Source organism: Hyperolius riggenbachi, chromosome 3 (genome assembly GCF_040937935.1).
Source record: "Hyperolius riggenbachi isolate aHypRig1 chromosome 3, aHypRig1.pri, whole genome shotgun sequence".
Taxonomy (NCBI): domain Eukaryota; kingdom Metazoa; phylum Chordata; class Amphibia; order Anura; family Hyperoliidae; genus Hyperolius; species Hyperolius riggenbachi.
In genome coordinates, this window is record NC_090648.1 from 2,289,649 (window position 1) to 2,307,448 (window position 17,800).

The following is a 17,800-nucleotide window of genomic DNA, read 5'->3' on the forward strand; positions in this document are numbered from 1 at the left end:
ACATGCTATACACCCCCCCACCATGTCCTGATATTACCCCTCCACAGCCCACATTACATGCTGTACACCTCCCCTCATCCCTCCCCCACCATGACCATGTTGTATTATTGTCTATTCACAGTCCACGTTACGTCCCATGCACCCTCAGGCTGTTCATCTCAGAGCTTGCTGACTGCGCCTCAGATCGCTGTGCCCATGCAGCCCACATTACATGCTATACACCCCCCCACCATGTCCTGATATTACCCCTCCACAGACCCCATTACATGCTGTACACCTCCCCTCATCCCTCCCTCACCATGACCATGTTGTATTATTGTCTATTCACAGTCCACGTTACGTCCCATGCACCCTCAGGCTGTTCATCCATCTCAGAGCTTGCTGACCGCGCCTCAGATCGCTGTGCCCATGCAGCCCACATTACATGCTATACATCCCTCCCCCACCATGTCCTGATATTACCCCTCCACAGCCCACATTACATGCTGTACTCCCCTCCCCTCATCCCTCCCCCACCATGACCATGTTGTATTATTGTCTATTCACAGTCCACGTTACGTCCCATGCACCCTCAGGCTGTTCATCCATCTCAGAGCTTGCTGACTGCGCCTCAGATCGCTGTGCCCATGCAGCCCACATTACATGCTATACACCCCCCCACCATGTCCTGATATTACCCCTCCACAGCCCACATTACATGCTGTACTCCCCTCCCCTCATCCCTCCCCCACCATGACCATGTTGTATTATTGTCTATTCACAGTCCACGTTACGTCCCATGCACCCTCAGGCTGTTCATCCATCTCAGAGCTTGCTGACCGCGCCTCAGATCGCTGTGCCCATGCAGCCCACATTACATGCTATACACCCCCCACCATGTCATGATATTACCCCTCCACAGCCCACATTACATGCTGTACACCTCCCCTCATCCCTCCCCCACCATGACCATGTTGTATTATTGTCTATTCACAGTCCACGTTACGTCCCATGCACCCTCAGGCTGTTCATCCATCTCAGAGCTTGCTGACTGCGCCTCAGATCGCTGTGCCCATGCAGCCCACATTACATGCTATACACCCCCCCACCATGTCCTGATATTACCCCTCCACAGCCCACATTACATGCTGTACACCTCCCCTCATCCCTCCCCCACCATGACCATGTTGTATTATTGTCTATTCACAGTCCACGTTACGTCCCATGCACCCTCAGGCTGTTCATCCATCTCAGAGCTTGCTGACCGCGCCTCAGATCGCTGTGCCCATGCAGCCCACATTACATGCTATACACCCCCCCACCATGTCCTGATATTACCCCTCCACAGCCCACATTACATGCTGTACACCTCCCCTCATCCCTCCCCCACCATGACCATGTTGTATTATTGTCTATTCACAGTCCACGTTACGTCCCATGCACCCTCAGGCTGTTCATCCATCTCAGAGCTTGCTGACCGCGCCTCAGATCGCTGTGCCCATGCAGCCCACATTACATGCTATACACCCCCCCACCATGTCCTGATATTACCCCTCCACAGACCACAATACATGCTGTACTCCTCCCCTCATCCCTCCCCCACCATGACCATGTTGTATTATTGTCTATTCACAGTCCACGTTACGTCCCATGCACCCTCAGGCTGTTCATCCCACTTCAGAGCTTGCTGACCGCGCCTCAGATCGCTGTGCCCATGCAGCCCACATTACATGCTATACACCCCCCCACCATGTCCTGATATTACCCCTCCACAGCCCACATTACATGCTGTACACCTCCCCTCATCCCTCCCCCACCATGACCATGTTGTATTATTGTCTATTCACAGTCCACGTTACGTCCCATGCACCCTCAGGCTGTTCATCCATCTCAGAGCTTGCTGACCGCGCCTCAGATCGCTGTGCCCATGCAGCCCACATTACATGCTATACATCCCTCCCCCACCATGTCCTGATATTACCCCTCCACAGCCCACATTACATGCTGTATTCCTCCCCTCATCCCTCCCCCACCATGACCATGTTGTATTATTGTCTATTCACAGTCCACGTTACGTCCCATGCACCCTCAGGCTGTTCATCCCACTTCAGAGCTTGCTGACCGCGCCTCAGATCGCTGTGCCCATGCAGCCCACATTACATGCTATACACCCCCCCACCATGTCCTGATATTACCCCTCCACAGACCCCATTACATGCTATACACCTCCCCTCATCCCTCCCCCACCATGACCATGTTGTATTATTGTCTATTCACAGTCCACGTTACGTCCCATGCACCCTCAGGCTGTTCATCCATCTCAGAGCTTGCTGACCGCGCCTCAGATCGCTGTGCCCATGCAGCCCACATTACATGCTATACACCCCCCCACCATGTCCTGATATTACCCCTCCACAGCCCACATTACATGCTGTACACCTCCCCTCATCCCTCCCCCACCATGACCATGTTGTATTATTGTCTATTCACAGTCCACGTTACGTCCCATGCACCCTCAGGCTGTTCATCCATCTCAGAGCTTGCTGACCGCGCCTCAGATCGCTGTGCCCATGCAGCCCACATTACATGCTATACACCCCCCCACCATGTCCTGATATTACCCCTCCACAGCCCACATTACATGCTGTACTCCCCTCCCCTCATCCCTCCCCCACCATGACCATGTTGTATTATTGTCTATTCACAGTCCACGTTACGTCCCATGCACCCTCAGGCTGTTCATCCCACTTCAGAGCTTGCTGACCGCGCCTCAGATCGCTGTGCCCATGCAGCCCACATTACATGCTATACACCCCCCCACCATGTCCTGATATTACCCCTCCACAGCCCACATTACATGCTGTACACCTCCCCTCATCCCTCCCCCACCATGACCATGTTGTATTATTGTCTATTCACAGTCCACGTTACGTCCCATGCACCCTCAGGCTGTTCATCCCACTTCAGAGCTTGCTGACCGCGCCTCAGATCGCTGTGCCCATGCAGCCCACATTACATGCTATACACCCCCCCACCATGTCCTGATATTACCCCTCCACAGCCCACATTACATGCTGTACACCTCCCCTCATCCCTCCCCCACCATGACCATGTTGTATTATTGTCTATTCACAGTCCACGTTACGTCCCATGCACCCTCAGGCTGTTCATCCATCTCAGAGCTTGCTGACCGCGCCTCAGATCGCTGTGCCCATGCAGCCCACATTACATGCTATACACCCCCCCACCATGTCCTGATATTACCCCTCCACAGCCCACATTACATGCTGTACACCTCCCCTCATCCCTCCCCCACCATGACCATGTTGTATTATTGTCTATTCACAGTCCACGTTACGTCCCATGCACCCTCAGGCTGTTCATCCATCTCAGAGCTTGCTGACCGCGCCTCAGATCGCTGTGCCCATGCAGCCCACATTACATGCTATACACCCCCCCACCATGTCCTGATATTACCCCTCCACAGCCCACATTACATGCTGTACACCTCCCCTCATCCCTCCCCCACCATGACCATGTTGTATTATTGTCTATTCACAGTCCACGTTACGTCCCATGCACCCTCAGGCTGTTCATCCATCTCAGAGCTTGCTGACCGCGCCTCAGATCGCTGTGCCCATGCAGCCCACATTACATGCTATACACCCCCCCACCATGTCCTGATATTACCCCTCCACAGACCCCATTACATGCTGTACACCTCCCCTCATCCCTCCCCCACCATGTCCTGATATTACCCCTCCACAGCCCACATTACATGCTATACACCCCCCCACCATGTCCTGATATTACCCCTCCACAGCCCACATTACATGCTATACTCCCCTCCCCTCATCCCTCCCCCACCATGTCCTGATATTACCCCTCCACAGCCCACATTACATGCTATACACCTCCCCTCATCCCTCCCCCACCATGACCATGTTGTATTATTGTCTATTCACAGTCCACGTTACGTCCCATGCACCCTCAGGCTGTTCATCCATCTCAGAGCTTGCTGACCGCGCCTCAGATCGCTGTGCCCATGCAGCCCACATTACATGCTATACACCCCCCCACCATGTCCTGATATTACCCCTCCACAGCCCACATTACATGCTGTACACCTCCCCTCATCCCTCCCCCACCATGACCATGTTGTATTATTGTCTATTCACAGTCCACGTTACGTCCCATGCACCCTCAGGCTGTTCATCCATCTCAGAGCTTGCTGACTGCGCCTCAGATCGCTGTGCCCATGCAGCCCACATTACATGCTATACACCCCCCCACCATGTCCTGATATTACCCCTCCACAGCCCACATTACATGCTGTACACCTCCCCTCATCCCTCCCCCACCATGACCATGTTGTATTATTGTCTATTCACAGTCCACGTTACGTCCCATGCACCCTCAGGCTGTTCATCCATCTCAGAGCTTGCTGACTGCGCCTCAGATCGCTGTGCCCATGCAGCCCACATTACATGCTATACACCCCCCCACCATGTCCTGATATTACCCCTCCACAGCCCACATTACATGCTGTACACCTCCCCTCATCCCTCCCCCACCATGACCATGTTGTATTATTGTCTATTCACAGTCCACGTTACGTCCCATGCACCCTCAGGCTGTTCATCCATCTCAGAGCTTGCTGACCGCGCCTCAGATCGCTGTGCCCATGCAGCCCACATTACATGCTATACATCCCTCCCCCACCATGTCCTGATATTACCCCTCCACAGCCCACATTACATGCTGTACTCCTCCCCTCATCCCTCCCCCACCATGACCATGTTGTATTATTGTCTATTCACAGTCCACGTTACGTCCCATGCACCCTCAGGCTGTTCATCCATCTCAGAGCTTGCTGACCGCGCCTCAGATCGCTGTGCCCATGCAGCCCACATTACATGCTATACACCCCCCCACCATGTCCTGATATTACCCCTCCACAGACCCCATTACATGCTGTACACCTCCCCTCATCCCTCCCCCACCATGACCATGTTGTATTATTGTCTATTCACAGTCCACGTTACGTCCCATGCACCCTCAGGCTGTTCATCCATCTCAGAGCTTGCTGACCGCGCCTCAGATCGCTGTGCCCATGCAGCCCACATTACATGCTATACACCCCCCCACCATGTCCTGATATTACCCCTCCACAGCCCACATTACATGCTATACTCCCCTCATCCCTCCCCCACCATGACCATGTTGTATTATTGTCTATTCACAGTCCACGTTACGTCCCATGCACCCTCAGGCTGTTCATCCATCTCAGAGCTTGCTGACCGCGCCTCAGATCGCTGTGCCCATGCAGCCCACATTACATGCTATACACCCCCCCACCATGTTCTGATATTACCCCTCCACAGCCCACATTACATGCTGTACACCTCCCCTCATCCCTCCCCCACCATGACCATGTTGTATTATTGTCTATTCACAGTCCACGTTACGTCCCATGCACCCTCAGGCTGTTCATCCATCTCAGAGCTTGCTGACTGCGCCTCAGATCGCTGTGCCCATGCAGCCCACATTACATGCTATACACCCCCCCACCATGTCCTGATATTACCCCTCCACAGCCCACATTACATGCTGTACACCTCCCCTCATCCCTCCCCCACCATGACCATGTTGTATTATTGTCTATTCACAGTCCACGTTACGTCCCATGCACCCTCAGGCTGTTCATCCATCTCAGAGCTTGCTGACCGCGCCTCAGATCGCTGTGCCCATGCAGCCCACATTACATGCTATACACCGCCCCACCATGTCCTGATATTACCCCTCCACGGCCCACATTACATGCTGTACACCTCCCCTCATCCCTCCCCCACCATGACCATGTTGTATTATTGTCTATTCACAGTCCACGTTACGTCCCATGCACCCTCAGGCTGTTCATCCATCTCAGAGCTTGCTGACTGCGCCTCAGATCGCTGTGCCCATGCAGCCCACATTACATGCTATACACCTCCCCCGCCATGTCCTGATATTACCCCTCCACAGCCCACATTACATGCTGTACACCTCCCCTCATCCCTCCCCCACCATGACCATGTTGTATTATTGTCTATTCACAGTCCACGTTACGTCCCATGCACCCTCAGGCTGTTCATCCATCTCAGAGCTTGCTGACCGCGCCTCAGATCGCTGTGCCCATGCAGCCCACATTACATGCTATACATCCCTCCCCCACCATGTCCTGATATTACCCCTCCACAGCCCACATTACATGCTGTATTCCTCCCCTCATCCCTCCCCCACCATGACCATGTTGTATTATTGTCTATTCACAGTCCACGTTACGTCCCATGCACCCTCAGGCTGTTCATCCATCTCAGAGCTTGCTGACCGCGCCTCAGATCGCTGTGCCCATGCAGCCCACATTACATGCTATACATCCCTCCCCCACCATGTCCTGATATTACCCCTCCACGGCCCACATTACATGCTGTACACCTCCCCTCATCCCTCCCCCACCATGACCATGTTGTATTATTGTCTATTCACAGTCCACGTTACGTCCCATGCACCCTCAGGCTGTTCATCCATCTCAGAGCTTGCTGACTGCGCCTCAGATCGCTGTGCCCATGCAGCCCACATTACATGCTATACACCTCCCCCGCCATGTCCTGATATTACCCCTCCACAGCCCACATTACATGCTGTACACCTCCCCTCATCCCTCCCCCACCATGACCATGTTGTATTATTGTCTATTCACAGTCCACGTTACGTCCCATGCACCCTCAGGCTGTTCATCCATCTCAGAGCTTGCTGACTGCGCCTCAGATCGCTGTGCCCATGCAGCCCACATTACATGCTATACATCCCTCCCCCACCATGTCCTGATATTACCCCTCCACGGCCCACATTACATGCTGTACACCTCCCCTCATCCCTCCCCCACCATGACCATGTTGTATTATTGTCTATTCACAGTCCACGTTACGTCCCATGCACCCTCAGGCTGTTCATCCATCTCAGAGCTTGCTGACCGCGCCTCAGATCGCTGTGCCCATGCAGCCCACATTACATGCTATACACCCCCCCACCATGTCCTGATATTACCCCTCCACAGACCCCATTACATGCTGTACACCTCCCCTCATCCCTCCCCCACCATGACCATGTTGTATTATTGTCTATTCACAGTCCACGTTACGTCCCATGCACCCTCAGGCTGTTCATCCATCTCAGAGCTTGCTGACCGCGCCTCAGATCGCTGTGCCCATGCAGCCCACATTACATGCTATACACCCCCCCACCATGTCCTGATATTACCCCTCCACAGACCCCATTACATGCTGTACACCTCCCCTCATCCCTCCCCCACCATGACCATGTTGTATTATTGTCTATTCACAGTCCACGTTACGTCCCATGCACCCTCAGGCTGTTCATCCATCTCAGAGCTTGCTGACTGCGCCTCAGATCGCTGTGCCCATGCAGCCCACATTACATGCTATACACCCCCCCACCATGTCCTGATATTACCCCTCCACAGCCCACATTACATGCTGTACACCTCCCCTCATCCCTCCCCCACCATGACCATGTTGTATTATTGTCTATTCACAGTCCACGTTACGTCCCATGCACCCTCAGGCTGTTCATCCATCTCAGAGCTTGCTGACCGCGCCTCAGATCGCTGTGCCCATGCAGCCCACATTACATGCTATACACCCCCCCACCATGTCCTGATATTACCCCTCCACAGCCCACATTACATGCTGTACACCTCCCCTCATCCCTCCCCCACCATGACCATGTTGTATTATTGTCTATTCACAGTCCACGTTACGTCCCATGCACCCTCAGGCTGTTCATCCCACTTCAGAGCTTGCTCACCGCGCCTCAGATCGCTGTGCCCATGCAGCCCACATTACATGCTATACACCCCCCCACCATGTCCTGATATTACCCCTCCACAGCCCACATTACATGCTGTACACCTCCCCTCATCCCTCCCCCACCATGACCATGTTGTATTATTGTCTATTCACAGTCCACGTTACGTCCCATGCACCCTCAGGCTGTTCATCCATCTCAGAGCTTGCTGACTGCGCCTCAGATCGCTGTGCCCATGCAGCCCACATTACATGCTATACACCCCCCCACCATGTCCTGATATTACCCCTCCACAGCCCACATTACATGCTGTACACCTCCCCTCATCCCTCCCCCACCATGACCATGTTGTATTATTGTCTATTCACAGTCCACGTTACGTCCCATGCACCCTCAGGCTGTTCATCCATCTCAGAGCTTGCTCACCGCGCCTCAGATCGCTGTGCCCATGCAGCCCACATTACATGCTATACATCCCTCCCCCACCATGTCCTGATATTACCCCTCCACAGCCCACATTACATGCTGTACTCCTCCCCTCATCCCTCCCCCACCATGACCATGTTGTATTATTGTCTATTCACAGTCCACGTTACGTCCCATGCACCCTCAGGCTGTTCATCCCACTTCAGAGCTTGCTCACCGCGCCTCAGATCGCTGTGCCCATGCAGCCCACATTACATGCTATACACCCCCCCACCATGTCCTGATATTACCCCTCCACAGCCCACATTACATGCTGTACACCTCCCCTCATCCCTCCCCCACCATGACCATGTTGTATTATTGTCTATTCACAGTCCACGTTACGTCCCATGCACCCTCAGGCTGTTCATCCATCTCAGAGCTTGCTCACCGCGCCTCAGATCGCTGTGCCCATGCAGCCCACATTACATGCTATACATCCCTCCCCCACCATGTCCTGATATTACCCCTCCACAGCCCACATTACATGCTGTACTCCTCCCCTCATCCCTCCCCCACCATGACCATGTTGTATTATTGTCTATTCACAGTCCACGTTACGTCCCATGCACCCTCAGGCTGTTCAACCATCTCAGAGCTTGCTGACTGCGCCTCAGATCGCTGTGCCCATGCAGCCCACATTACATGCTATACACCCCCCCACCATGTCCTGATATTACCCCTCCACAGCCCACATTACATGCTGTACTCCCCTCCCCTCATCCCTCCCCCACCATGACCATGTTGTATTATTGTCTATTCACAGTCCACGTTACGTCCCATGCACCCTCAGGCTGTTCATCCATCTCAGAGCTTGCTGACCGCGCCTCAGATCGCTGTGCCCATGCAGCCCACATTACATGCTATACACCCCCCCACCATGTCCTGATATTACCCCTCCACAGCCCACATTACATGCTGTACACCTCCCCTCATCCCTCCCCCACCATGACCATGTTGTATTATTGTCTATTCACAGTCCACGTTACGTCCCATGCACCCTCAGGCTGTTCATCCATCTCAGAGCTTGCTGACCGCGCCTCAGATCGCTGTGCCCATGCAGCCCACATTACATGCTATACATCCCTCCCCCACCATGTCCTGATATTACCCCTCCACAGCCCACATTACATGCTGTACTCCCCTCCCCTCATCCCTCCCCCACCATGACCATGTTGTATTATTGTCTATTCACAGTCCACGTTACGTCCCATGCACCCTCAGGCTGTTCAACCATCTCAGAGCTTGCTGACTGCGCCTCAGATCGCTGTGCCCATGCAGCCCACATTACATGCTATACACCCCCCCACCATGTCCTGATATTACCCCCACAGCCCACATTACATGCTGTACTCCTCCCCTCATCCCTCCCCCACCATGACCATGTTGTATTATTGTCTATTCACAGTCCACGTTACGTCCCATGCACCCTCAGGCTGTTCATCCATCTCAGAGCTTGCTGACCGCGCCTCAGATCGCTGTGCCCATGCAGCCCACATTACATGCTATACACCTCCCCCACCATGTCCTGATATTACCCCTCCACAGCCCACATTACATGCTGTACTCCTCCCCTCATCCCTCCCCCACCATGTCCTGATATTACCCCTCCACAGACCCCATTACATGCTGTACACCTCCCCTCATCCCTCCCTCACCATGACCATGTTGTATTATTGTCTATTCACAGTCCACGTTACGTCCCATGCACCCTCAGGCTGTTCATCCATCTCAGAGCTTGCTGACCGCGCCTCAGATCGCTGTGCCCATGCAGCCCACATTACATGCTATACACCCCCCCACCATGTCCTGATATTACCCCTCCACAGCCCACATTACATGCTGTACTCCCCTCCCCTCATCCCTCCCCCACCATGACCATGTTGTATTATTGTCTATTCACAGTCCACGTTACGTCCCATGCACCCTCAGGCTGTTCATCCATCTCAGAGCTTGCTGACCGCGCCTCAGATCGCTGTGCCCATGCAGCCCACATTACATGCTATACACCTCCCCTCATCCCTCCCCCACCATGTCCTGATATTACCCCTCCACAGCCCACATTACATGCTGTACACCTCCCCTCATCCCTCCCCCACCATGACCATGTTGTATTATTGTCTATTCACAGTCCACGTTACGTCCCATGCACCCTCAGGCTGTTCATCCATCTCAGAGCTTGCTGACTGCGCCTCAGATCGCTGTGCCCATGCAGCCCACATTACATGCTATACACCCCCCCACCATGTTCTGATATTACCCCTCCACAGCCCACATTACATGCTGTACACCTCCCCTCATCCCTCCCCCACCATGACCATGTTGTATTATTGTCTATTCACAGTCCACGTTACGTCCCATGCACCCTCAGGCTGTTCATCCATCTCAGAGCTTGCTGACTGCGCCTCAGATCGCTGTGCCCATGCAGCCCACATTACATGCTATACACCCCCCCACCATGTCCTGATATTACCCCTCCACAGCCCACATTACATGCTGTACACCTCCCCTCATCCCTCCCCCACCATGACCATGTTGTATTATTGTCTATTCACAGTCCACGTTACGTCCCATGCACCCTCAGGCTGTTCATCCATCTCAGAGCTTGCTGACCGCGCCTCAGATCGCTGTGCCCATGCAGCCCACATTACATGCTATACACCCCCCCACCATGTCCTGATATTACCCCTCCACAGCCCACATTACATGCTGTACACCTCCCCTCATCCCTCCCCCACCATGACCATGTTGTATTATTGTCTATTCACAGTCCACGTTACGTCCCATGCACCCTCAGGCTGTTCATCCATCTCAGAGCTTGCTGACCGCGCCTCAGATCGCTGTGCCCATGCAGCCCACATTACATGCTATACACCCCCCCACCATGTCCTGATATTACCCCTCCACAGACCCCATTACATGCTGTACACCTCCCCTCATCCCTCCCCCACCATGACCATGTTGTATTATTGTCTATTCACAGTCCACGTTACGTCCCATGCACCCTCAGGCTGTTCATCCATCTCAGAGCTTGCTGACCGCGCCTCAGATCGCTTTGCCCATGCAGCCCACATTACATGCTATACACCCCCCCACCATGTCCTGATATTACCCCTCCACAGCCCACATTACATGCTGTACTCCTCCCCTCATCCCTCCCCCACCATGACCATGTTGTATTATTGTCTATTCACAGTCCACGTTACGTCCCATGCACCCTCAGGCTGTTCATCCATCTCAGAGCTTGCTGACCGCGCCTCAGATCGCTGTGCCCATGCAGCCCACATTACATGCTATACACCCCCCCACCATGTCCTGATATTACCCCTCCACAGCCCACATTACATGCTGTACACCTCCCCTCATCCCTCCCCCACCATGACCATGTTGTATTATTGTCTATTCACAGTCCACGTTACGTCCCATGCACCCTCAGGCTGTTCATCCATCTCAGAGCTTGCTGACCGCGCCTCAGATCGCTGTGCCCATGCAGCCCACATTACATGCTATACACCCCCCCACCATGTCCTGATATTACCCCTCCACAGCCCACATTACATGCTGTACACCTCCCCTCATCCCTCCCCCACCATGACCATGTTGTATTATTGTCTATTCACAGTCCACGTTACGTCCCATGCACCCTCAGGCTGTTCATCCATCTCAGAGCTTGCTGACCGCGCCTCAGATCGCTGTGCCCATGCAGCCCACATTACATGCTATACATCCCTCCCCCACCATGTCCTGATATTACCCCTCCACAGCCCACATTACATGCTGTACTCCTCCCCTCATCCCTCCCCCACCATGACCATGTTGTATTATTGTCTATTCACAGTCCACGTTACGTCCCATGCACCCTCAGGCTGTTCATCCATCTCAGAGCTTGCTGACTGCGCCTCAGATCGCTGTGCCCATGCAGCCCACATTACATGCTATGCACCCCCCCACCATGTCCTGATATTACCCCTCCACAGCCCACATTACATGCTGTACTCCCCTCCCCTCATCCCTCCCCCACCATGACCATGTTGTATTATTGTCTATTCACAGTCCACGTTACGTCCCATGCACCCTCAGGCTGTTCATCCATCTCAGAGCTTGCTGACCGCGCCTCAGATCGCTGTGCCCATGCAGCCCACATTACATGCTATACATCCCTCCCCCACCATGTCCTGATATTACCCCTCCACAGCCCACATTACATGCTGTACTCCCCTCCCCTCATCCCTCCCCCACCATGACCATGTTGTATTATTGTCTATTCACAGTCCACGTTACGTCCCATGCACCCTCAGGCTGTTCATCCATCTCAGAGCTTGCTGACCGCGCCTCAGATCGCTGTGCCCATGCAGCCCACATTACATGCTATACACCCCCCCACCATGTCCTGATATTACCCCTCCACAGCCCACATTACATGCTGTACACCTCCCCTCATCCCTCCCCCACCATGACCATGTTGTATTATTGTCTATTCACAGTCCACGTTACGTCCCATGCACCCTCAGGCTGTTCATCCATCTCAGAGCTTGCTGACCGCGCCTCAGATCGCTGTGCCCATGCAGCCCACATTACATGCTATACACCCCCCCACCATGTCCTGATATTACCCCTCCACAGCCCACATTACATGCTGTACACCTCCCCTCATCCCTCCCCCACCATGACCATGTTGTATTATTGTCTATTCACAGTCCACGTTACGTCCCATGCACCCTCAGGCTGTTCATCCATCTCAGAGCTTGCTGACTGCGCCTCAGATCGCTGTGCCCATGCAGCCCACATTACATGCTATACACCCCCCCACCATGTCCTGATATTACCCCTCCACAGCCCACATTACATGCTGTACTCCTCCCCTCATCCCTCCCCCACCATGACCATGTTGTATTATTGTCTATTCACAGTCCACGTTACGTCCCATGCACCCTCAGGCTGTTCATCCATCTCAGAGCTTGCTGACCGCGCCTCAGATCGCTGTGCCCATGCAGCCCACATTACATGCTATACACCCCCCCACCATGTCCTGATATTACCCCTCCACAGACCCCATTACATGCTGTACACCTCCCCTCATCCCTCCCCCACCATGACCATGTTGTATTATTGTCTATTCACAGTCCACGTTACGTCCCATGCACCCTCAGGCTGTTCATCCATCTCAGAGCTTGCTGACCGCGCCTCAGATCGCTGTGCCCATGCAGCCCACATTACATGCTATACACCCCCCCACCATGTCCTGATATTACCCCTCCACAGCCCACATTACATGCTGTACACCTCCCCTCATCCCTCCCCCACCATGACCATGTTGTATTATTGTCTATTCACAGTCCACGTTACGTCCCATGCACCCTCAGGCTGTTCATCCATCTCAGAGCTTGCTGACTGCGCCTCAGATCGCTGTGCCCATGCAGCCCACATTACATGCTATACATCCCTCCCCCACCATGTCCTGATATTACCCCTCCACAGCCCACATTACATGCTGTACACCTCCCCTCATCCCTCCCCCACCATGACCATGTTGTATTATTGTCTATTCACAGTCCACGTTACGTCCCATGCACCCTCAGGCTGTTCATCCATCTCAGAGCTTGCTGACCGCGCCTCAGATCGCTGTGCCCATGCAGCCCACATTACATGCTATACACCCCCCCACCATGTCCTGATATTACCCCTCCACAGCCCACATTACATGCTGTACACCTCCCCTCATCCCTCCCCCACCATGACCATGTTGTATTATTGTCTATTCACAGTCCACGTTACGTCCCATGCACCCTCAGGCTGTTCATCCATCTCAGAGCTTGCTGACCGCGCCTCAGATCGCTGTGCCCATGCAGCCCACATTACATGCTATACACCTCCCCCGCCATGTCCTGATATTACCCCTCCACAGCCCACATTACATGCTGTACTCCTCCCCTCATCCCTCCCCCACCATGACCATGTTGTATTATTGTCTATTCACAGTCCACGTTACGTCCCATGCACCCTCAGGCTGTTCATCCATCTCAGAGCTTGCTGACTGCGCCTCAGATCGCTGTGCCCATGCAGCCCACATTACATGCTATACACCCCCCCACCATGTCCTGATATTACCCCTCCACAGCCCACATTACATGCTGTACTCCCTTCCCCTCATCCCTCCCCCACCATGACCATGTGGTATTATTGTCTATTCACAGTCCACGTTACGTCCCATGCACCCTCAGGCTGTTCATCCATCTCAGAGCTTGCTGACCGCGCCTCAGATCGCTGTGCCCATGCAGCCCACATTACATGCTATACACCCCCCCACCATGTCCTGATATTACCCCTCCACAGCCCACATTACATGCTGTACACCTCCCCTCATCCCTCCCCCACCATGACCATGTTGTATTATTGTCTATTCACAGTCCACGTTACGTCCCATGCACCCTCAGGCTGTTCATCCATCTCAGAGCTTGCTGACCGCGCCTCAGATCGCTGTGCCCATGCAGCCCACATTACATGCTATACACCTCCCCCACCATGTCCTGATATTACCCCTCCACAGCCCACATTACATGCTGTACACCTCCCCTCATCCCTCCCTCACCATGACCATGTTGTATTATTGTCTATTCACAGTCCACGTTACGTCCCATGCACCCTCAGGCTGTTCATCCATCTCAGAGCTTGCTGACCGCGCCTCAGATCGCTGTGCCCATGCAGCCCACATTACATGCTATACACCTCCCCCGCCATGTCCTGATATTACCCCTCCACAGCCCACATTACATGCTGTACTCCTCCCCTCATCCCTCCCCCACCATGACCATGTTGTATTATTGTCTATTCACAGTCCACGTTACGTCCCATGCACCCTCAGGCTGTTCATCCATCTCAGAGCTTGCTGACTGCGCCTCAGATCGCTGTGCCCATGCAGCCCACATTACATGCTATACACCCCCCCACCATGTCCTGATATTACCCCTCCACAGCCCACATTACATGCTGTACTCCCTTCCCCTCATCCCTCCCCCACCATGACCATGTGGTATTATTGTCTATTCACAGTCCACGTTACGTCCCATGCACCCTCAGGCTGTTCATCCATCTCAGAGCTTGCTGACCGCGCCTCAGATCGCTGTGCCCATGCAGCCCACATTACATGCTATACACCCCCCCACCATGTCCTGATATTACCCCTCCACAGCCCACATTACATGCTGTACACCTCCCCTCATCCCTCCCCCACCATGACCATGTTGTATTATTGTCTATTCACAGTCCACGTTACGTCCCATGCACCCTCAGGCTGTTCATCCATCTCAGAGCTTGCTGACCGCGCCTCAGATCGCTGTGCCCATGCAGCCCACATTACATGCTATACATCCCTCCCCCACCATGTCCTGATATTACCCCTCCACAGCCCACATTACATGCTGTACACCTCCCCTCATCCCTCCCCCACCATGACCATGTTGTATTATTGTCTATTCACAGTCCACGTTACGTCCCATGCACCCTCAGGCTGTTCATCCATCTCAGAGCTTGCTGACCGCGCCTCAGATCGCTGTGCCCATGCAGCCCAGTAAGGTAAAGAAGGCATCCATGGCACGTTCCTCATACGCTGCATCCTCAAAGCTCTCAGCCGTCATAAAGACAAAGGCCTCAATTCTGGGGAAATACTTCTCTGTACGTAAAATACCTCATGAGGTTTTTTATTTAGCAATTGTCTTCCATAAGTTAGGATAGTCTTTGGAAGATGTATTGTTTCTAGGGGGGGAGGTGTATATGATTATGTAGCAACCTATGAAAAGTAGATTTATCCGCATCCCTTATAAAAAAAAAATCCAGGAAATATTTGGAGCTTTATTTCTACTATTTTTTTCTATTACACCGCCTGTATAGGAACACTAAAACAGCAATAAGAACTCCACTAAAAACTGCAAAAGACATACAAAGGGCTCGATTCACAAAGCGGTGCTAACCCAGTTACATAGTTACATAGTTATTTTGGTTGAAAAAAGACATACGTCCATCGAGTTCAACCAGTACAAAGTACAACTCCAGCCTGCTCCCTCACATATCCCTGTTGATCCAGAGGAAGGCGAAAAAACCCTTACAAGGCATGGTCCAATTAGCCCCAAAAGGGAAAAATTCCTTCCAGACTCCAGACGGCAATCAGATAAAATCCCTGGATCAACATCATTAGGCATTACCTAGTAATTGTAGCCATGGATGTCTTTCAACTCAAGGAAAGCATCTAAGCCCCCTTTAAATGCAGGTATAGAGTTTGCCATAACGACTTCCTGTGGCAATGCATTCCACATCTTAATCACTCTTACTGTAAAGAACCCTTTCCTAAATAAATGGTTAAAACGTTTTTCCTCCATGCGCAGATCATGTCCTCTAGTCCTTTGAGAAGGCCTAGGGACAAAAAGCTCATCCGCCAAGGTATTATATTGCCCTCTGATGTATTTATACATGTTAATTAGATCCCCTCTAAGGCGTCTTTTCTCTAGACTAAATAAACCCAGTTTATCTAACCTTTCTCGATAAGTGAGACCTTCCATCCCACGCATCAATTTTGTTGCTCGTCTCTGCACCTGCTCTAAAACTGCAATATCTTTTTTGTAATGTGGTGCCCAGAACTGAATTCCATATTCCAGATGTGGCCTTACTAGAGAGTTAAACAGGGGCAATATTATGCTAGCATCTCGAGTTTTTATTTCCCTTTTAATGCATCCCAAAATTTTGTTAGCTTTAGCTGCAGCTGCTTGGCATTGAGTACGATTATTTAACTTGTTGTCAATGAGTACTCCTAACTTTAGGCGTGATAACCTTTGCACCACTGAGTTATCACCGATTTGTGCTGCTCTTCGCGCGAAGCTACCGCGCATACGCGCGCAAAGTCCCATAGGGCTAAATGGGAGCTTCGCGCGAAGCGCCGGGTGCTGCGCGCGCGGAAAACATTGCGCGCGGAAAATTTGCGCGAGTTTCTTCTTATCACGCCTAAACTGAGTTTAGGCGTGATAAAGGGCTTTTCACAGGCGTGCAAACACTTTGCACCGCTTTGTGAATCAAGCCCCAGGTGTGATAAGTTTAGGTGTGATAAGTTTAGGCATGATAAGTTTAGATAAGTGTAGATAGCGTGCAAAGTCCTGCATGCAAAGCAGCGCCATTAAACTCTATGCAAAGTGCACCAGACTTTGCTAGCGCAAAACTTTTGATCAGCTGTGCACTGCGGTGCTAACCCAGTTGGTGCTTAAACTTATCATGCCTAAACTTATCACACCTAAACTTATAACGCCTAAACTTATCACGCCTAAACTTATCACACCTAAACTTATCACGCCTAAACTTATCACGCCTAAACTTATCACGCCTAAACTTATCACGCCTAAACTTATCACGCCTAAACTTATCACGCCTAAACTTATCACGCCTAAACTTATCACGCCTAAACTTATCACGCCTAAACTTATCACGCCTAACCTTATCACGCCTA

At 52.6% G+C, this 17,800-nt stretch overlaps 1 protein-coding gene across 2 annotated transcripts in view; it reads left to right on the top strand.

Moving 5' to 3' along the window:
• GPS2 (G protein pathway suppressor 2) overlaps positions 1 to 17,800 on the top strand; it is a 161,687-nt gene that overhangs the window by 106,023 nt on the left and 37,864 nt on the right. The window contains exon 10 of one of the 2 annotated variants that reach the window (XM_068273805.1): positions 15,793 to 15,885. The exons of the other annotated variant lie outside the window; for it this stretch is intronic. Coding sequence (XP_068129906.1) covers positions 15,793 to 15,885 — 93 coding nt within the window. The remainder of the gene's footprint in view (positions 1 to 15,792; positions 15,886 to 17,800) is intronic. 2 annotated transcript variants of the gene reach the window in all.